We start from the raw sequence: 22375 nt of genomic DNA, 5'->3' as shown, positions 1-22375 counted from the left end.
GTGACAAATAGTAGCATTGCCTCCGCCATGGACTTGAGAGAAGAAAGCAGGCAGCGGAGCGAAGTTAGACAACAATGATTGCTTGAGGAGCTGTTAATCTGAGTCGGGATGGTTTCACAGAAAGACACTACCTGCATCTCCAGACTAACTTTCATCCAAGCCCTCACTGAGAGACTGACAGGACTACTTAAAACTCTTGTCCCATGCCGAAGAGTACTACCCTCCAAAAGAGACAAAAACAAAAATTCTGACACTTCTCTGCCAACCTCCTGGGACGAAAGGCAAAGAATGACTGGGGGATGAGGGGAGTGGGAGGAGTATTTAAGCCTTTGGCTGGGTGATCTTTGCCTCCTCCTGGTGGCCAGGTTCTTATTACCAAAAGTAATGAATGAATGCATGCAGCTGTGGACTCGGACTCCCCCCCCCCAAGAAAATATCCTCATGGATATGGAGTCTATCCAGGAATTCCACCCTGGTACTTGGGATAAGAGAACTGTTTTCCAAGTTTATCTTCCATACATGTGATCGAAGAAGACCGAGAAGGGACTCCGAGAATTCTTCCACAAGACGAAAAGATGGTGCTTGCACCAGCATATCTTCCAAGTATGGGGCTACTGCAATACCCTGAGTTCTGGCAACGGCTAGAAGAGCCCCCAGAACCTTCGTAAAGATTCTTGGAGCAGTAGCTAGGCCAAACGGAAGGGCAATGAACTGGAAGTGCTGTTCCAGGAATGCAAACCTCAGGAACTGAAAGTGTTCCCTGTGGATTGGAAAATGAAGGTAAGCGTCCTTCAGATCTATAGTGGTCATAAACTGGCCTTACTGAATTAAAGGAAGGATGGACCTTATCGTCTCCATCTTGAAGGAAGGAACACTGAGAAATTTGTTTAACCACTTTAGGTCCAGAATTGGGAAGAAAGCTTCCTCCTTCTTTGGGAAAAGGTTTGAATAAATCCCCAAACCTTTCTTCGATAGGCACCAGGACAACAACTCCTGAGAAGGATAGATCCCGAACGCACCCTAGAAAGGCATTCTTCTTTTCTGGTCTAGTAGACAGATTTGAGAGAAGGAATCCGACCCTTGGCGGATGAGATTTGAAGCCTATCTTGTATCCCTGAGATACCACCTCCAGGACCCACGGATCCTGTACATCCTTGAACCAGGTGACTGAAAAAAAGAGAGACAGTCTGCCCCCTACACGATCCCGGATCGGGGGCCGCCCCTTCATGCTGATTAGTTTTTGGCAGGCTTCTAATTCTGCTTGGATTTATTCCAGGACTGAGCCGGCTTCCAAGTACTCTTGGGTTGCTCTGGCTTGGAGGATTGTTGTTGTTGGGATTTATCAGAACGAAAATTAGAAGATTGTCGTCCCTTAGACTTGTTCTTATCTTGCGTTAGGAAGGCACCCTTGCCTCCGGTAACTGTAGAAATAATGGAGTCCAGGCCTGGACCAAATAAATCTTTCCCTTGAAAGGAAGAGAAAGGACTCTAAACTTGGAAGTCATATCCGCAGACCAAGACTTCAACCAGAGCGCCTGGCGAGCTAGGACCGCAATTGCATTTAGGCAAATAATTTGCATGTTCGCATGCCATCTAAAATAATTAGCAATTCTCAGGGCTTTAATTCTGTCTTGAATATCCTCTAGGGGAGATTCCACCTCAGTGAGTTCCAACAAAGTCACACCAGTAGGTAGCTGCTCTGGCAACCGCAGCTGCCGGTTGAAACAAAAATCCTGTATGTTGAAACATCTTTCTCAGAAAGGTCTCTATTTTCTTATCCATCGGCTCTCTGAACGAAGAACTATCCTCAAGAGGTATAGCAGTACGTTTAGCAAGCCTAGAGATAGCACCATCCACCTTAGAAATGGAGTCCCACAAATCCTGTTGAGAGTCCGGGACCGGGAACAACTTTTTAAAAAGTAGACGAGGGGGAATGACTCTGGGTCAGGAGAGCTATGTTTAACCTTTCTCTTGCGTTTGATAGAGCAAGGTAATGCACTGAGAGCCGCAGACACCGCCGTTTGTAACTGCACAGCAAAGTTCGCAGGAAGAAGGCCCCCTCCGGATGGAGGATTAGATGTGCTACGGGCATGTGGAGTGGACAATGTAGCAAGGGTAGTAATCTCACGGGACGCCGAGTCCTGAGGGGTAGACGGCTCAGAGGGACTAAGAGCCTTAGCAGGCTTGTCTCCCCTTTTTAGACTTTATAATGGTGTTTAAGGCATGTGGAACATAATTGAGTGGGCGGGAAAACCACGGCCTTCTCACAATATACAGGTATGATTTAGTACAGAAGGAGTACCTTCTAACATGTCAGAGTCCTCCATAGCTCAGGTTATACCCACAGAAGTACACAAATAAAAATGTTTTTTTATTATAGAAAACTGCACCTTTATACTCCCAATGGCTGGGGCACTCACCTCCTCCTAGACTCAGAAAGTTAACAGAGGAAATTTTTAAAAAGTATGCAAAGACCACCAAGTTGCAGTCTTGCAAATCTGTTCCACAGAAGCTTCATTTTTGAAAGCCCAAGCAGAGGAAACTGCTCTTGTGGAATGAGCCGTAATTCTCTCAGGAGGCTGCTGACCAGACAAAAAGATTGCACGTCTGCTAGCTGCTTGTGTAGTAAAATAGACAATGCAGAAATCGGACCCTTCAGAATACTGACAGACAAACCCTTATCCAGACCTTCCTGGAGAAAGGACACAATCCAAGGAATCCTGACCCTACTCCAAAGAGTAGACCTTGGATTCATACCAATAAAGATATTTACGCCATATCTTATGGTAAATCTTTCTGGTAACTGGCTTGCGAGAGCCTGAATCATGGGCTCAATGACTCAAAAAAAAACATAATTTAAGTAAGAACTTACCTGATAAATTCATTTCTTTCATATTGGCAAGAGTCCATGAGCTAGTGGCATATGGGATATAATACCCAAGACGTGGAAATCCACAGAGTCACTAGAGAGGGAGGGATAAAATAAAAACAGCCATTTCTGCTGAAAATAATTAAGTTTTCTTAAAATTTCAAAAACTCAAATACGCCCACTCGTTCACCCCTGATGATTGATGTAAACCACCGAGGTTATGTTGTCTGATAAACTGGGATGCACCCAGAAGAGGCCAAGCCTTCAGAGCATTGAAGATTGCCCGAAGTTCCAGAATGTTGATTGGGAGGAAGGATTCCTCTCAAGTCCACAGGCCCTGTGTGCCTTCCTGGCACCCCAAACAGCTCCCCATTCTGATAAGACACGTCAGTCACAATCTCAGAGGATGGTCTCAAGAAGGATGTCCCTTGGCACAGGTGACCTGGACAGAGCCACCAGGAGAGCGACCGGTTGTCCAGAGAACTCTGTTGAGACAGATCCAAATGATCGCTGCTCCACTGTCACAGCATGCACAGCTGTAGTGGTCTGAGATGGAATCTGGCAAAAGGAATGATGTCCATGCTGGACAACATGAGAGCAATCACCTCCATACACCGAGCCACAGAGGGCCTTAAGGAGGTCTGGAGGGCAAGACATGCGGAAGTTAGCTTGTAATGTCTCTGGTCCGTAAGGAGTATCCTCATGGATATAGAGTCTATTATAGTACCCAGGAATTCCACCCTTGTACTGGGAATAAGAGAACTCTTTTCTAAATTTATCTTCCATCCATGAGATCGAAGAAGAAACAGAAGAGATTTCGAATGGTCTTTTGCCAGACGACAAGATGGTGCTTTAACCAGAATATCGTCCATGCATGGAGCTACTGTTATACCTCTGGTTCTGGCAAATGCAAGCAGAGCCCCTAGAACCTTCGTAAAAAATCTTGGAGCAGTAGCTAGACCAAACGGAAGTGCAATAAACTGGAAGTGCTGGTCCAGGAACGCAAACTGTTCCTTGTGTATTGGAACGTGAAGGTAAGCATCCTTCAGATCTATAGTTGTCATGAACTGTCCTTCCTAAACTAAGAGAAGGATGGACCTCATCGTCTCCATCTTGAACGAGGGGACAAATAGGAATTTGTTTAAGCACTTTAGGTCCAGAATCATGTGTAAAGTTCCCCCATTCTCCCAAACCTTTTTCTGTGAGAGGTTCCGGGACAATGACTCCTAGGGAGGATAGATCCCTCACGCACCCCAGAAAGGCTTCTCTCTTTTCTGGCCTGGGAGACAGGTTTGACTTGAAACCTATATTGTATCCCTGAGCGATGACCTCCAGGACCTACGGGTCCTGCACGTTCCCAAACCAAGTGTCCCTACTGTCTTGACAGGCTTCTTGCTCTGCTTGGATTTATTCCAGGACTGAGCCGGCTTCCAAATACTCCTTTACATTGTAACCAGGAGCTAGTAGCCTTTTTTGTATTGGGTAACTGTTAGGGAAAGTAGTGTTCTGGTTTTCATGTATGAGTACCTGCACCCCATTTCCATTCTCATTAGCTCATGGTTGTCTGCAGTAAGACAGGAGAGATGTCTATGCACAATATAGCAAATCTCCTGATTTTCATCACTGTATTGTGTTATAAAGTTCACTCCTTTCCAGTCAGTTGCCTTCCTAGTGTTTTTTAATAAGGTCCCTTCTATCTATGGTGTCCACCCATGATTTGGCTTCTCTTATTAAACTTTTTTTAAATAACCCCTCTCACTGAGCCATTCAGAAATATCAATAGCTTGTTTCCGATAGCTGATCTCTTGGGAATTATTCCTTTCAGTCCTTATAAACTAGCCCTTGGTCACTGCTCTAAATAAACTTTTGGGTTGAGAACTATGTTCATGCAACAAAGTATTCCCTGTGATGGGTTTCCTAAATAATTCTACTTGAACTGACCCTTAATCCACGGATAATCCATTGACTCGTCACTGAATTCCCAGGTAAACTCTAATCCCATTTGGTTATCATTCAAATACTGTACAAAAATAGATGCTTCCAATTTACTACCTTCCCAGACCAACAACATTCTAAAGGGATGTAGACCTCAATAGATGTGAGACAGCTCCCACCAACCCATTACTAGGTTGGCATAGGAGGGAGCAAACTTTGCCCCCATAGCTGTCCATCATCTCTGTAGGTACAACACCCCCACAAATTGGAAGAAGTTATGCGTAAGCAAAAAAAAAAAAATCAGTGACCCCAAGTACATATCCGCAAAACTCAATCAAACTGGGAACTTCTCTTTATAAAGCGATGCCATAGAGGGATTTTCAATATATTTTTTGATGTTTGTCACTAAGGACAGTTGAATGCCTCTTGCACGTAGGTGATGCTGGGGCACAATAAAGGGAGTTTATCTCAAGACAGGCTCCATATGATTAAGGAGAAATGTGTATATACTAGCACCCATTTGGGAATATTTACAAGTATCAGAGCGTTGCATCCACTAGGTTTAATACAGAGTGGTGCCCAAAACACACTTGACTTTTTATATAAGTGTTAACTTCAGAAACAAAGTGTGCAATATTTAAAATATACAATTTTAACTGCAATAAAAAACACAGAATTTGGCAGTTCATTTAATAGGAACTAGCAGTATTCAGAATCTGTATAGCCAAACTCACCTGCACTTACAGATGGGCTTTTTGCCAAAGGGGACGACAGATTCAGTTTACCATCAGGAGTTACATTCAGCTCTTGAGAGTTTGCAAGCCGCCAACCAATATTTTGGGATCGGCTGCTGGAGGGAAATCCACTCAATACACTCTAGAGAAAGAAAACATCAAACATAAAAGGAAATTAAAACCATGTCATTTAAAAAATTGCAACCAGGTAATGCTATGTGTAATTCAAGCAAATGGGTTAAACACAGTTAAAAGTATCACTTGGGAGCTGCAGAGAACTGCTGATCAAATGGAATAAGATTGCTGTCAAAAAGGAAATAAAAATATTTGTATTCAAAAGAAAAAAAATATTGTAATTATAAATACAATTTTTTTTTCGGAAGTACAATCTTTTTTGGAAATACAATTCAAATATGGAAATACAATTCAAATATATTTTGGAAGTACAATTTGTTTTTTGCAGCACATGTCAAAACACTAGTTCCAATTTAGCTAAAGGATTTGTGATTTGACAGCAGTCATTTCAGTAACTTGCCTCCTGGAAACTAGTTACTGTTTTTTTTCCACATTTAATTGAAACCAAAGGAAAAAAATGACAACCCCAGCATATATTAGAATCTCAGGAAAACTTTAACATTTATCATGCAACATACAACATTGCTCAACATGTCAAATGATTAATCTCATTTGCATAATACATTATTTAAAACATCAAAATCAATATTCTTTTGTATAGTAAAGTTCTGATGGCAGCAACAAAACTCCTAGCATGTGGTCTTTCAGAATATGTTACCATACAACATGCCTAAAGTGCTTATTCTGCTTGTTTTCTACAATAATGTACTTAGGAATATTGATTTTTATAGCAATTTCTCCACATTTAATTGACTGCAGTGACATCACAGGCCTTTTAGCAAAACTAGCATTTAACTTATTTTACAGTGTTTTGACACATACTGAAAGTGTAATTCCCCCCCTCCAAAAAAAATAAAATAAAAAAAGTGGTATTGTATTGGTGCTGAACCAAAAATGGGCCAGATCCTAAGCTTAGAGTCCTGCTTTTAAAATAAAGATAGCAAGAGAACAACGAAAAATTGATAATAGGAGAAAACATTTGGGTTTAGTATCTCTTTAAAGACCAACACTGAAAAGCCCTGTATTCTATGCACAGTTCTAAGATGTTGACTGAGGACCTGGAGGTACCTGACTTGAGACACTGAGGAGGAGGATCTTTGGGTCTTGGAATGAAGAAAGGAGTGAAAACGTCCAGTGGACTTAAAAGGTACATGAGAAACAACATTTTTCTTACACTACTTTCAAATTTACTTCTATTATCTATTTTGCTTAGTTCTTTTAGTATCCTTTGTTGAAAAGCCAAAACATCACATCAAATATCACAATCACTCATTGCTGGAGGCAAAAAATATTGACTGAGGGACCATGGAAAATTATTAAAAACATACATTATGCTTACCTGATAATTTCATTTCCTTTTGTATGAGGAGAGTCCACGGCTTCATTCCTTACCGATGGGAAATACTGAACCTGGCCACCAGGAGGAGGCAAAGACACCCCAGCCAAAGGCTTAAATACTCCCCCTACTTCCCTCATATCCCAGTCATTCTGCCAAGGGAACAAGGAACAGTAGGAGAAATATCAGGGTATAAATGGTACCGGAAGAGAAAAACAAATTTTGGTCCGCCTATCTAAGTTTACGGACGGGGGCCATGGACTGTCCTCATACAGAAGGAAATGAAATCAGGTAAACATAATTTATGTTTACCTTTTTAATATGAGGAGAGTCCATGGCATCATTCCTTTCTGTTGGGAAAAACTATACCCAAGCTCTAGAGGACACTGAATGATAACGGGAGGGGTAAAAGAAAGGAGGAACCTAATCTGAGGGCACCACAGCCTGCAAAACTATTTCTCCCAAAAGCTACTTCAGCCGAAGAAAAAATAAAAAATTTGTAGAACTTGGAAAAAAATATGTAAGGAGGACACGGTAGCCGCCTTACAAATCTAATCCATAGAGGCCTCGTTCTTAAAGGCCCAAGAGGAAGCCACCGCTATAGTGGAATGAGCCGTAATCCTTTGAGGTCTAAGTCCCGTAGACTCTTAAGATAAGCGTATAACACTCTTCAACCAAAAACAACAACTTAATGTAAACCGAATGCATAGGCTCACACGGAGCCTGTTGCAAAAATTTAAGAACAAGATTTAAACTCCAAGGTGGAGCGTTGGATCTAAACACAGGTCTGATCCTGATCAGAGCCTTAATGAAGGATTGCACGTCAGGGAGCTCCACGAGCCTCTGGTGCAGCAAAACAGAAAGGGCTGAAATCTGTCCCCTCAGGGAACTGGCAGAAAGGCCCTTCTCCAGACCCTCCTGGAGAAAGCAAAGAATCCTGGCAGCCTTGAACTTATGCCTGGCGAAACCACGCTCTTCACACCAGAATAAGTAAGCTCTCCATACCTTATGATAGATGCGACAATTTAACAGGCTTACGAGCCTGACTGAGTGTGTCAATAACCCTCTCAGAAAAACCTCTTTTAGCCAAGACTAAGTGTTCAATCTCCACGCAGTCAGCCTCAGAGAATCTAGAATGATGAACAAAAGGTTCCAGCAGATCCCTGTGACAAGGTAACTCCCACGGAGGAGATGAGGACATCCCCACCAGATCCGCAAACCACACCCATCACGGCCACGATGGAGCAATCAGTATCACTGATGCCTGCTCCTGCTTGATGCGGGCCACTACACGAGGGAGAAGTAATAACGGTGGAAAAATGTAAATTCGATTGAACCTCCAAGGCACTGCTAATGCATGTTAGCTCCACATGAGGATCCCTGGACCGTGACTCATATCTGGGCAGCTTGGAATTAAGCCGGAACGCCATGAGATCTATCTCCGGTGTCCCCCATCTGTTGCAAATCTCCACAAACATCTCGGGATGGAGAGACATTCCACGGATGAAAGGATTGTCTGCTGAGGAAATCCGCTTCCCAGTTGTCCACACCCGGAATGTAGATCTCTGAGAGCGAACAGTTGTGGGCCTCCGCCCACTCCAGAATCCAAGATACTTCCCTCATTGCTAGGGAGCTCCTCATTCCCCCTGACGGTCGATGTAAGCCACCGAGGTTATGTTGTCTGATTGGAATCTGATAAACTGGGACAAATCCAAAAGAGGCCAAGCCTTTAGAGCATTAAAGATGGCTCAAAGTTCCAAAATGTTGATCGGGAGGAGGGATTCCTTGAGTCCACAGGCCCTGTGCCTTCCTGGCACCCCAAACAGCTCCCCATCCTGAGAGACATGCGTCCGTAGTCACAATCTCCCAGGATGGTCTCAAGAAAGATGTCCCTTGGGACAGGTGATCTGGTCAGAGCCACCAGGAGAGCAATTCTCTCGACCGATTGTCCAGAGAAATCTGTTGAGACAGATCCGAATGATCGGCGTTCCACTGTCTCAGGATGCACAGCTGTAGTGGTCTGAGATGGAATCTGGCAAAAGGAATTATGTCCATGCTGGACAACATGAGACCAATCACTTCCATACACCGAGCCACAGAGGGCCTTAAGGAGGTCTGGAGGGCAAGACAAGCGTAAGTTAGCTTGTAACGTCTCTGGTCTGAAAAGAATATCCTTATGGATATGGAGTCTATTATAGTACCCAGGAATTCCACCCTGGTACTTTTCTAAGTTTATCTTCCATCCATGAGATCGAAGAAGAGATAGAAGGGATTTTGAATGGTCCTCTGCCAGACGACAGGATGGTGCTTGAAAAAGAATATCGTCCAAGTATGGAGCTACTGCTATACCCTTGGTTCTGGCCACTGCAAGCAGAGCCCCTAGAACCATGGTAAAAACTCTTAAGGCAGTAGCTAGACCAAACTTAAGTGCAATAAACTGGAAGTGCTGTTCTAGGAACTCAAATCTTAGGAACTTGAAGTGTTTGTGTATTGGAATGTGAAGGTAAGCATCCTTCAGATCTATCGAGGCCATAAACTGTTCTTTCTGAACAAAGGGAAGGATGGATCTTATTGTCTCCATCTTGAATGAGGGGACAGATAGGAACTTGTTTAATCACTTTAGGTCCAGAATAGGGCGGAAAGTTTCCTCCTTCTTTGGGACCGCAAAAAGGTTTGAATAGCATCACAGACCTCTTTCTGTAAGAGGTACCGGGACAATGACTCCCAGGGAGGAGAGATCCCTCACGCACCCCAGAAAGCCTTTGCCCTTTTCTGGCCTTGAAGACAGGTTTGACAAGAGGAATCTGCCCCTGGGTGGATAAGACTTGAAACCTAACCTGTAACCCTGAACAATTGACCTCCAGGACCCACGGGTCTTGTATGTCCCCAAACCAAGCGTCTGAAAAGAGCGACAGTCTGCCCCCTAGGTGATCCAGATACGGACCGGGGACCGCCCTTTCATGCCGACTTTGCCTCGGCGGGCTTCTTGTTCTGCATGGATTTATTCCAGGACTGAGACGTCTTCAAAGTCCCCTTGGATTGCTCGGGCTTTGCGGAGGGCTGCTGACATTGGGAAAGAAAATTAGGACCTTGTCCTTTAGGTTTGTTCTTCACCTTTGCCTCCAGTAACCTTGGAGATAATAGAGTTCAGGCCTGGACCAAATAGAATCTTTCCCATATATGGGAGGAAAAGTATTGACCTCTAAGTCATGTCCGCAGACCAGGACTTTAGCCAGTGTGCCCTACAGGCTTGAACAGAAAAACCTGAAGCCTTGGCATTCAGGTGAATAATTTGCATATTTGCATCACAAATAAAAGAATTAACCACCCTTAAGGCCTTAATGCTTTCCTGGATCATGTCAAGGGGACCCTCCACCTCAATCAACTCAGATAAGGAGTTGCACCAGTAGGTAGCCGCTCCAGCAACTGCAGCAACAGCCACTGCCGGTTGAAACAAATATCCTGTATGTTGAAACATCTTTCTTAACAGAGTTTCTATGTTCTTATCCATGGGCTCTTTAAAAGAACCAAGCGGGATAGTAGTGCGTTTAGCAAGCGTGGAGATAGCGCCATCCACCCTAGGGATGGAGCCCCACAACTCCAATTGATAGTCCGGGAACAATTTTTTAAAGGAAGGAGGAGAAAATGAAGAACCAATTCCATCCCATTCATTCTTAATAATGTTCACCATCTTTACGGGAACCGGGAAAGTTTGTGGCACAACTCTGTCCTCATAAACCTTATTGGAACCTCTAACGAAGTCAAAACTTCCTTCAACAGAAAGTGTAAATGCTCAATCCTAAATCTAAAAGTCTGGTTCCTCCGCAGCTGGAGGCCTAGGGGCAGCAGATTCCGACCCAGAAAGAGCACCCTTTGAAGTATCAGAGGCACCTTCATCATCGGATAATCTTGTATCAAGTAAATCCAATAATGACCCCTGGGAAGGATAGCAATATTTAACCTTTCGCTTGCACTTAGCAGGGCAAGGTAAAGCACTAAAGGCTGCAGACACTGCCGTTTGTAATTGCTCAGTAAAGTTTGTCGGTAAAAGGGCCCCTCCAGATGGAGTATTACAAGTGCTACGGGAAGCTGCTTGTGTATTAGGAGATGACTGTAGGGTGCACACCTCACGGGACGGAGACTCCTCAGAGGTGGACGGCTCAGTGGTATCAAACATTAACTTTCTTTGACATGATTACTTTATCAAGGCATCTGGAACATAATTGAGCAGGCGGGTATACCGCGGCCTCCTCACAATATAATAATGGTATTAGATTTAGGTAAAGAGGGAGTACCCTCTAATGCATCAGAATCCTTCATAGCTTACGCTTATAAAGCAGACTATAGACAATAAGAAATTGACAGCTTTATACCCCCAATGGCTGGGGTACTCACCACCTCCTATGACCGAGGCCAAACAGAGAAACTGCTACTTCTCTGGTAAGCCGCACGGTCAGGAAAACAAAATTTAGGCTTACCTAATAAATGTATTTCTTTCTTGACACGATGAGTCCACGGATCATCTAATTACTATTGTGAATATCACTCCTGCCCAGCAGGAGGCGGCAAAGAGCACCACAGCAAAGCTGTTAAATATCACCTCCCTTCCCTCAAACCCCAGTCATTCGAACGAAGCAAGGAAAGAAAGGAAGCAAAAATGTGCAGAGGTGTCTCAAGTTTATAACATACCAACAACCTGTACAAAAAGAACAGGGCGGGCCGTGGACTCATCGTGTCAAATAAATTTATCCGGTAAGCATAAATTTAGTTTTCTTTCTAATGACACAATGAGTCCACGGATCATCTAATTACTATTAGGAATCAATACCCAAGCTAGAGTACATAGATAAGGGAGGGACAAGACAGGGAACCTAAAGGGAAGGCACCACTGCTTGAAGAACCTCTCTCCCAAGAGGCCTCAGCCGAGGCAAAAAAGTGTCAAATTTGTAGAATTTTGAAAAAGTGTGAAGAGAGGACCAAGTTGCAGCCTTGCAAATCTGTTCCACAGAAGCTTCAGTTTTGAATGCCCAGGAAGAGGAAACAGCCCTCGTAGAATGAGCCGTAACTCTCTCAGGAGGCTGCTGTCCAGCAGTTTCATAGGTCAATCGAATGATACTCTTCAGCCACAAAGTAAGAATTAGCTGTAGCTTTCTGCCCCTTACGTTTCCCAGAGAATACCACAAACAGAGCAGAAGACTGACGGAAATCCTTAGTCGCCTGTAAATAGAATTTTAATGCACGCACCACGTCCAGATTGTGCAGAAGCCGTTCCTTTTGAGAAGAAGGATTAGGACACAAGGAAGGAACAACAATCCCCCGATTAATGTTCTGATCTGAAACTACTTTAGGGAGAAACCCCAACTTAGTACGCAAAAATACCTTATACGAATGAAAAATAAGGTAAGGAGATTTATACTGTAATGCCGAAAGCTCTGACACTCTACAAGCAGATGAAAAAGCAACAAGAAACAAAAAAAACTTTAAACTTTCCAACTTAATATCTAAGGAATGCATAGGCTCAAACGGAACCCCTTGAAGAACCTTAAGAACAAAATTAAAGGGCCACTAAACCCAAAATCTTTTTTTCATGATTCAGATAGAGAATACAAATGTAAACAACATTACAATTTACTTCTATTATTTATTTTGCTTCATTTTTTAGATATCCTTAGTTGAAGAAAAAGCAATGCACATGGGTGAGCCAATCACATGAGGCTTCTATATGCAGCAGCTACTGAGCATATCTAGATATGCTTTTCAGCAAAGAATATCAAGAGGATAAAACAAATTAGATAATAGAAGTAAATTAGAAAGATGCTTAAAATTGCATTCTCTTTCTAAATCATGAAAGAAAAAAATGTGGATTTAATGTCCCTTTAAGACTCCAGGGAGGAGTAACTCGCTTAAAACATAGGCCTGATCCTGACCAAGTCCTGACAAAATGATTGCACGTCTGAGACGTCCGCCAGACAAGGCAGATATTTGACCCTTTAGGGAACTTGCCGATAAACCCTTCTCCAAACCTTCTAGGAGAAAGGGCAGAATTCTAGGAATCCTAACTCTACTTGGATTCACATCAATAGATATTTACGCCATATCTTATTTAACTAGATTTGGATGAAGGAAATCTCTTCTCAACAGAAGTCTCCAAGGTGGAAGAGATGACATGTCCACCAGGTCTGCATACCAAATCCTGCGAGACCACGCCGGTGCAATGAGGATCATCGCCGCCCTCTCCTGCTTGATTTGAGCAATGGCCCGGGATAGAAGAGCGAACGGAGGAAATAGGTATGCAAGACTGAAATTCCAAGGTACCGCTAGGGCGTCTATCAGTACAGCCTGAGGGTCCCTTGACCTCGACCCGTACCTCTGAAGCTTGGCATTCTGCAGAGATACCATGAGATCCCATTCCGGCTGACCCCATTTGATGATCAGGCTGGAAAACACTTCCGGATGGAGTTCCCATTCCCCCGGGTGAAAGGTCTGCCTGCTCAAGAAACCCGCCTCCCAGTTGTCCACTCCTGGGATGTGGATCGCCGACAGACAGCAATTGTGGGTCTATGCCCACTGAATTATCTTGGCTACCTCTGTCATGGCCAAGGAACAGGCCATAAGAGCATTGAAGATTGCTCTCAGCTCCAGAATGTTTATGGGTAGAACAGACTCCAACCAAGTCCATGTTCCCTGAGCCTTTAGAGAGCCCCAGACTGCTCCCCATCCCAGAAGGCTGGCGTCTGTTGTCACAATCACCCAAGAGGGTCTGCGAAAGCAGGTTCCCTGGGAGAGATGATCCTGAGACAACCACCAAAGAAGAGAATCCCTTGTCTCCTGCTCCAGCTGTAATCGCGGAGACAGATCGGCATAATCTCCGTTCCACTGTCTGAGCATGCTTTACTGCAGAGGTCTGAGGTGGAAACGGACCAACGGGATGATGTTCATTGCCGCTACCATCAGACCAATTACCTCCATGCACTGAGCCACTGATGGCCAAGGAGAGGACTGAAGCGCTAGGCAAGAATCGAAAATCTTTGATTTCCTGACTTCTGTCAGAAAAATTTTCATTGAAAAGGAATCTATTATGGTTCCCAAGAAAATTACCCTTGTAGTTGGAACTAAGGAACTCTTTTCCAAATTTACCTTCCACCCGTGAGATCGCAGGAAAGATAACATTTCCGTGTGGGATCTTGCTTGTTGAAAGGATGGCGACTGAACCAGAATGTCGTCCAGATAAGGCCCCACTGCAATCGGAGCACCGCCAAACAGGGATCCCAGAACCTTTGAAAAAATTCTGGGAGCTGTGGCAAGGCCGAATGGAAGAGCCACAAACTGGAAGTGATTGTCTAGAAATGCAAACCTCAGAAACTTGTGATAGTCCCTGTGGATGGGAACATGCATGTACGCATCCTTTAAATCTACCGTTGTCATAAATTGACCCTCTTGAACCAAAGGAAGAATGGAACGAATAGTTTCCATCTTGAAGGACGACACTCTGAGTAACTCGTTTAGACTCTTGACGGGTTTGACTGAATTATTTCCGTCAAACCCGGCCCAAACAAGGTCTTTCCCTTGTAAGGAATCGCCAAAAGTTTAGACTTAAATGACACATCCGCAGACCAAGATTTTAACCATAAAGCTCTGCGGGCCAGTACGGCAAAACCAGAAATCTTAGCTCCTAGCTTAATAACCTGAAGGGAAGCATCGTGATAAAGGAGTTGGCCAACTTAAGGGCCTTTATCCTATTCTGGATTTCTTCGAGGGGAGTGTCTGTCCAAATAGAAATCAGGCAACGCATCAAACCAGTATGCTGCTACACTAGTGACAGTAGCAATACAAACCGCAGGTTGCCATTGTAAACCCTGGGGTACATACAATTTCTTAAGCAACCCCTGTAACTTTTTATCCATAGGATCCTTAAAAGAGCAACTATCCTATGGGAATTGTTGTTCTCTTGGCTAGAGTGGAAAACAGAATTTATGCTTACCTGATAAATTACTTTCTCCAACGGTGTGTCCGGTCCACGGCGTCATCCTTACTTGTGGGAATATCTCTTCCCCAACAGGAAATGGCAAAGAGTCCCAGCAAAGCTGGCCATATAGTCCCTCCTAGGCTCCGCCCACCCCAGTCATTCGACCGACGGACAGGAGGAAAAATATAGGAGAAACCATATTGTACCGTGGTGACTGTAGTTAGAGAAAATAATTCATCAGACCTGATTAAAAAACCAGGGCGGGCCGTGGACCGGACACACCGTTGGAGAAAGTAATTTATCAGGTAAGCATAAATTCTGTTTTCTCCAACATTGGTGTGTCCGGTCCACAGCGTCATCCTTACTTGTGGGAACCAATACCAAAGCTTTAGGACACGGATGAAGGGAGGGAGCAAATCAGGTTACCTAAACGGAAGGCACCACGGCTTGCAAAACCTTTCTCCCAAAAATAGCCTCCAAAGAAGCAAAAGTATCAAATTTGTAAAATTTGGCAAAAGTGTGCAGTGAAGACCAAGTCGCTGCCTTACATATCTGATCAACAGAAGCCTCGTTCTTGAAGGCCCATGTGGAAGCCACAGCCCTAGTGGAGTGAGCTGTGATTCTTTCAGGAGGCTGCCGTCCGGCAGTCTCTTAAGCCAATCGGATGATGCTTTTAAGCCAAAAGGAAAGAGAGGTAGAAGTCGCTTTTTGACCTCTCCTTTTACCAGAATAGACGACAAACAGAGAAGATGTTTGTCTGAAATCTTTTGTAGCTTCTAAATAGAATTTTAGAGCACGGACTACGTCCAAATTGTGTAATAAACGTTCCTTCTTTGAAACTGGATTCGGACACAAAGAAGGTACAACTATCTCCTGGTTAATATTTTTGTTAGAAACAACCTTTGGAAGAAAACCAGGCTTAGTACGCAAAACCACCTTATCTGCATGGAACACCAGATAGGGCGGAGAACACTGCAGAGCAGATAACTCTGAAACTCTTCTAGCAGAAGAAATAGCAACCAAAAACAAAACTTTCCAAGATAACAACTTAATATCTATGGAATGTAGAGGTTCAAACGGAACCCCTTGAAGAACTGAAAGAACTAGATTTAAACTCCAGGGAGGAGTCAAAGGTCTGTAAACAGGCTTGATCCTACTCAGAGCCTGAACAAATGCTTGAACATCTGGCATAGCTGCCAGTCGTTTGTGTAGTAAGACAGATAAAGCAGAAATCTGTCCCTTTAGAGAACTCGCAGATAATCCTTTATCCAAACCTTCTTGCAGAAAGGAAAGAATCTTAGGAATTTTTATCTTATTCCAAGGGAATCCCTTGGATTCACACCAGCAGATATATCTTTTCCATATTTTATGGTAAATCTTTCTAGTTACTGGTTTTCTGGCCTGAACCAGAGTATCAATCACAGAATCTGAAAACCCACGCTTTGATAGAATCAAGCGTTCAATCTCCAAGCCGTCAGCTGGAGGGAGACCAGATTTGGATGTTCGAATGGACCCTGAACAAGAAGGTCCTGTCTCAAAGGTAGCTTCCATGGTGGAACCGATGACGTATTCACCAGGTCTGCATACCAAGTCCTGCGTGGCCACGCAGGAGCTATCAAGATCACCGAGACCCTCTCCTGTTTGATCCTGGCTACCAGCCTGGGAATGAGAGGAAACGGTGGGAACACATAAGCTAGGTTGAAGGTCCAAGGCGCTACTAGTGCATCCACTAGAGTCGCCTTGGGATCCCTGGATCTGGACCCGTAGCAAGGAACCTTGAAGTTCTGACGAGACGCCATCAGATCCATGTCTGGAATGCCCCATAATTGAGTCAACTGGGCAAAAATCTCCGGGTGGAGTTCCCACTCCCCCGGATGGAATGTCTGACGACTCAGATAATCCGCTTCCCAGTTTTCCACACCTGGGATGTGGATCGCAGATAGATGGCAGGAGTGATTCTCCGCCCATTGTATTATTTTGGTTACTTCTTTCATCGCCAGGGAACTCCTTGTTCCCCCCTGATGATTGATATACGCAACAGTCGTCATGTTGTCTGATTGGAATCTTATGAATCTGGCCTTTGCAAGCTGAGGCCAAGCCCTGAGAGCATTGAATATCGCTCTTAGTTCCAGAATGTTTATCGGGAGAAGAGACTCTTCCCGAGACCATAGTCCCTGAGCTTTCAGGGATTCCCAGACCGCACCCCAGCCCACTAGACTGGCGTCGGTCGTGACAATGACCCACTCTGGTCTGCGGAAGCTCATTCCCTGGGATAGGTGGTCCAGGGATATCCACCAACGGAGTGAATCTCTGGTCTTCTGATCTACTTGAATCACTGGAGACAAGTTTGTATAGTCCCCATTCCACTGTTTCAGCATGCACAGTTGTAATGGTCTTAGATGAATTCGCGCAAAAGGAACTATGTCCATTGCTGCAACCATCAACCCTACTACTTCCATGCATGCACTGAGCTATGGAAGGACGTGGAACAGAATGAAGAACTTGACAAGCGCTTAGAATTTTTGACTTTCTGACATTTGTCAGAAAGATCCTCATTTCTAAGGAATCTATTATTGTTCCCAGGAAGGGAACTCTTGTTGACGGAGACAGAGAACTTTTTTCTATGTTCACCTTCCATCCGTGAGATCTGAGAAAGGCCAGAACGATGTCTGTATGAGCCTTTGCTTTTGAAAGGAACGACGCTTGCATTAGAATGTCGTCCAAGTATGGTACTACTGCAATGCCCCTCGGTCTTAGAACCGCTAGAAGGGACCAGAGTACCTTTGTGAAAATCCTTGGAGCAGTGGCTAATCCGAATGGGAGGGCCACAAACTGGTAATGTTTGTCCAGAAAGGCGAACCTTAGGAACTGATGATGTACTTTGTGGATAGGAATATGTAGGTACGCATCCTTTAGATCCACGGTAGTCATAAATTGACCTTCCTGGATAGTGGGTAGAATCGTTCGAATGTTTTCCATCTTGAACGATGGTACCCTGAGAAATTTGTTTAGGATCTTTAAATCCAGAATTGGTCTGAAGGTTCCCTCTTTTTTGGGAACTACGAACAGGTTTGAGTAAAATCCCATTCCTTGTTCCGTCATTGGAATTGGGTGTATCACTCCCATCTTTAGCAGGTCTTCTACACAATGTAAGAACGCCTGTCTCTTTATTTGGTTTGAGGATAAGTGAGACATGTGGAACCTTCCCCTTGGGGGTAGTTCCTTGAATTCCAGAAGATAACCCTGAGAAACTATTTCTAGCGTCCAGGGATCCTGAACATCTCTTGCCCAAGCCTGAGCAAAGAGAGAGAGTCTGCCCCCCACTAGATCCGGTCCCGGATCGGAGGCTACTCCTTCATGCTGTTTTGTTAGCGGTAGCAGGCTTCTTGGTCTGCTTACCCTTGTTCCAGCCTTGCATCGGTTTCCAGGCTGGTTTGGACTGTGAGGCATTACCCTCTTGCTTAGAGGATGCAGAATTAGAGGCCGGTCCGTTCCTTAAATTACGAAAGGAACGAAAATTAGACTTATTCTTGGCCTTGAAAGGCCTATCTTGTGGGAGGGCGTGGCCCTTTCCCCCAGTGATGTCTGAGATAATCTCTTTCAATTCTGGTCCAAAGAGAGTTTTACCCTTGAAGGGGATGTTAAGCAATTTTGTCTTGGATGATACATCCGCTGACCAAGACTTTAGCCAAAGCGCTCTGCGCGCCACAATTGCAAAGCCTGAATTTTTCGCCGCTAATCTAGCTAATTGCAAAGCGGCATCTAAAATAAAAGAGTTAGCCAACTTAAGTGCGTGAACTCTGTCCATAACCTCCTCATATGGAGTCTCTCTACTGAGCGACTTTTCTAGTTCCTCGAACCAGAACCACGCTGCTGTAGTGACAGGAACAATGCACAAAATGGGTTGCAGAAGGTAACCTTGCTGTACAAAAAAAATCTTTTAAGCAAACCTTCCAATTTTTTATCCATAGGATCTTTGAAAGCACAACTATCTTCGATAGGAATAGTAGTGCGCTTGTTTAGAGTAGAAACTGCCCCCTTGACCTTAGGGACTGTCTGCCATAAGTCCTTTCTGGGGTCGACCATAGGAAATAAATTTCTTAAATATAGGAGGGGGAGCAAAAGGTATGCCGGGCTTCTCCCACTCCTTATTCACTATGTCCGCCACCCGCTTGGGTATCGGAAAAGCGTTGGGGTGCACCGGAACCTCTAGGAACTTGTCCATCTTGCATAATTTTTCTGGAATGACCAAGTTGTCACAATCATCCAGAGTAGATAACACCTCCTTAAGCAGTGCGCGGAGATGTTCTAATTTAAATTTAAATGTCACAACATCAGGTTCAGCCTGTTGAGAAATTTTTCCTGAATCTGAAATTTCCCCATCTGACAAAACCTCCCTCATGGCCCCTTCAGATTGGTGTGAGGGTATGACAGAACAATTATCATCAGCGCCCTCCTGCTCTTCAGTGTTTAAAACAGAGCAATCGCGCTTTCTCTGATATGCAGGCATTTTGGATAAAATATTTGCTATGGAGTTATCCATTACAGCCGTCAATTGTTGCATGGTAATAAGCATTGGCGCGCTAGAAGTACTAGGGGCCTCCTGCGTGGGCAAAACTGGCGTAGACACAGAAGGAGAAGATGTAGAACCATGTCTACTCCCTTCATCTGAGGAATCATCTTGGGCAATTTCATTATTTGTGGCAGTACTGTTCTTACTTTGTTTGGACGCTATGGCACAATTATCACACAATTTTGAAGGGGGAGACACATTGGCTTTCATACATATAGAACATAGCTTATCTGAAGGCACAGACATGTTAAACAGGCTTAAACTTGTCAATAAAGCACAAAAACCGTTTTAAAACAAAACCGTTACCATCTCTTTAAATTTTAAACAGAGCACACTTTATTACTGAATATGTGAAAATATATGAAGGAATTGTTCAAAATTTACCAAAATTTCACCACAGTGTCTTAAAGCATTCAAAGTATTGCACACCAATTTTCAGAGCTTTAACCCTTAAAATAAATAAACCGGAGCCGGTTACAGATTTAACCCCTATACAGTCCCAGCTACAGCCTATGCTGTGACTTTACCAAGCCCAGAGGGGAATACGATACCAAATGACGCCTTCTAGGAACTTTTCCAACTACTTTCAGATCCTCACACATGCATCTGCATGTCTTGCACTCAAAAACAACTGCGCAGTAATGGCGTGAAAATGAGGCTCAGCCTACAACTGGGAAGGCCCTTCCTGACTGGAAAAGGTGTCTAACATAGTGCCTGACGTTAAAAAACGTTCCCCAAGTTCATAAGTGTGAATTATCAGCATAAACATGTATAAAATGTCCAAATAAAGCAATCGATTTAGCCCATAAAAGTGTCTACCAGTTTTATAGCCCATATTAAGCCCTTTATTCTGTTTGAGACTAAGAAAATGGCTTACCGGTCCCCACAAGGGGAAATGACAGCCTTCCAGCATTACACAGTCTTGTTAGAAATATGGCTAGTCATACCTTAAGCAGAAAAGTCTGCTAACTGTTTCCCCCAACTGAAGTTACTTCATCTCAACAGTCCTATGTGGAAACGGCAATCGATTTTAGTTATTGTCTGCTAAAATCATCTTCCTCTCACAAACAGAAATCTTCATCTTTTTCTGTTTCAGAGTAAATAGTACATACCAGCACTATTTTAAAATAACAAACTCTTGATAGTAGAATAAAAAAACTACAACTAAACACCACATACTCTTAACCATCTCTGTGGAGATGTTGCCTGTGCAACGGCAAAGAGAATGACTGGGGTGGGCGGAGCCTAGGAGGGACTATATGGCCAGCTTTGCTGGGACTCTTTGCCATTTCCTGTTGGGGAAGAGATATTCCCACAAGTAAGGATGACGCCGTGGACCGGACACACCAATGTTGGAGAAATTGCCCCTTCCACCTTGGGTACCGTCTGCCAAGACTCCTTCTATAGGAAACACCTTTTTAAATATAGGGGATGGAGAAAAAGGGATACCCGGTCTTTTCCATTCCTTAGCAATAATCTCTAGCCCTATCTGGTACAGGAAATACCTCCACCATGGAAAGCACATCAAAATACTTGTTTAATTTACTAGACTTCTTAGGATTGACTACGACAGTAGTGTCAGAGTCGTCCAGGGTAGCTAAAATCTCCTTAAGTAACAAACGGAGGAGTTCGAGCTTAAACCTAAAAGAAACAACTTCAGTATCAGCTAAAGGAATTACACTTTCTGAGTCTGAGACTTCACCCTCAGATGCTACCGCAGTATCTTCCTCTTCAGGCTTCTGGGAAGGAACATTCGGAATAGCCACTACTGTGTCAGCAACCTTATTCACTGATTGATTACATTTCCTCTTGCACTTTCCCTGCAGCATGGGAAAAGCAGACAATGCATCAGATACCGCTGATGACATTAGGGAAGCAATGTCTTGCAAGGTAACTCCAGGTGGATTAATCGAGGAAGCGCAGGGCACTGGCTGTATGGACACTAAGTTTTGGGATGCTTGAGGAAAAAGCTGCGGCATATCTTAAACATTGTCAGAAGACTCCTGAACAGTATCCGCCTTAGACAATGTTGGCTCAGTAAAAAGTCTATCCCTGTAATGTAAAGTTCTCTCAATGCATGAGGAACAGAGAGGGACTGGTGGTTCTACATTAACATCAAAACATAAAGAACATGTAACATCTTGCAGGGTTTCTTGGTCCATATTTATTCACCAATAAAAAGACAAAACTGATATTTTTATTTAGAAAATAGCCCCCCCCCCCAAAAAAAAAATAGTTACTGTGTCTTTAAATTTTAAACGAAAAAAACAAAACAAAAAAACACTGCTTTATTTTTCTGTTATTTGAAATAAACAATTGCCCCCAAAATAACACTCCAGACAACTCTACACCTCAGCTTAGCCTTGCTGAGGTGCTTACCTGCCTGCCTACTAACGAAGTATATGACTTGTAGTTGATCCGGACTCAAATCTTTTAACAATTACGGTCCGTAACCGCAACACTGCTTAATCTGTGACGCAGCTGATTTCCAATGCGGAACACAGGAAGTGTGACAGGGCCAGAAAAACATAATTTATGCTTACCTGATAAATTTATTTCTCTTGTAGTGTATCCAGTCCACGGATCATCCATTACGTGTGTGATATTCTCCTTCCCAACAGGAAGTTGCAAGAGGATCACCCACAGCAGAGCTGCTATATAGCTCCTCCCCTCACTGCCATATCCAGTCATTCGACCGAAACAAGCCGAGAAAGGAGAAACCATAGGGTGCAGTGGTGACTGTAGTTTAATTAAAATTTAGACCTGCCTGAAAAGGACAGGGCGGGCCGTGGACTGGATACACTACAAGAGAAATACATTTATCAGG

General features: G+C 43.8%; 1 protein-coding gene across 1 annotated transcript in view; it reads right to left on the bottom strand.

Moving 5' to 3' along the window:
* ARHGAP11A (Rho GTPase activating protein 11A) overlaps positions 1–22375 on the bottom strand; it is a 112131-nt gene that overhangs the window by 9466 nt on the left and 80290 nt on the right. Inside the window, exon 11 of the mRNA XM_053697966.1 lies at positions 5539–5680. Coding sequence (XP_053553941.1) covers positions 5539–5680 — 142 coding nt within the window. The remainder of the gene's footprint in view (positions 1–5538; positions 5681–22375) is intronic.

The sequence above is a fragment of the Bombina bombina genome, chromosome 1 (assembly GCF_027579735.1).
Source record: "Bombina bombina isolate aBomBom1 chromosome 1, aBomBom1.pri, whole genome shotgun sequence".
Taxonomy (NCBI): Eukaryota; Metazoa; Chordata; class Amphibia; order Anura; family Bombinatoridae; genus Bombina; species Bombina bombina.
Note: the sequence above shows the minus strand (reverse complement) of the source record. Positions and strands in the feature narration are given on the sequence as shown.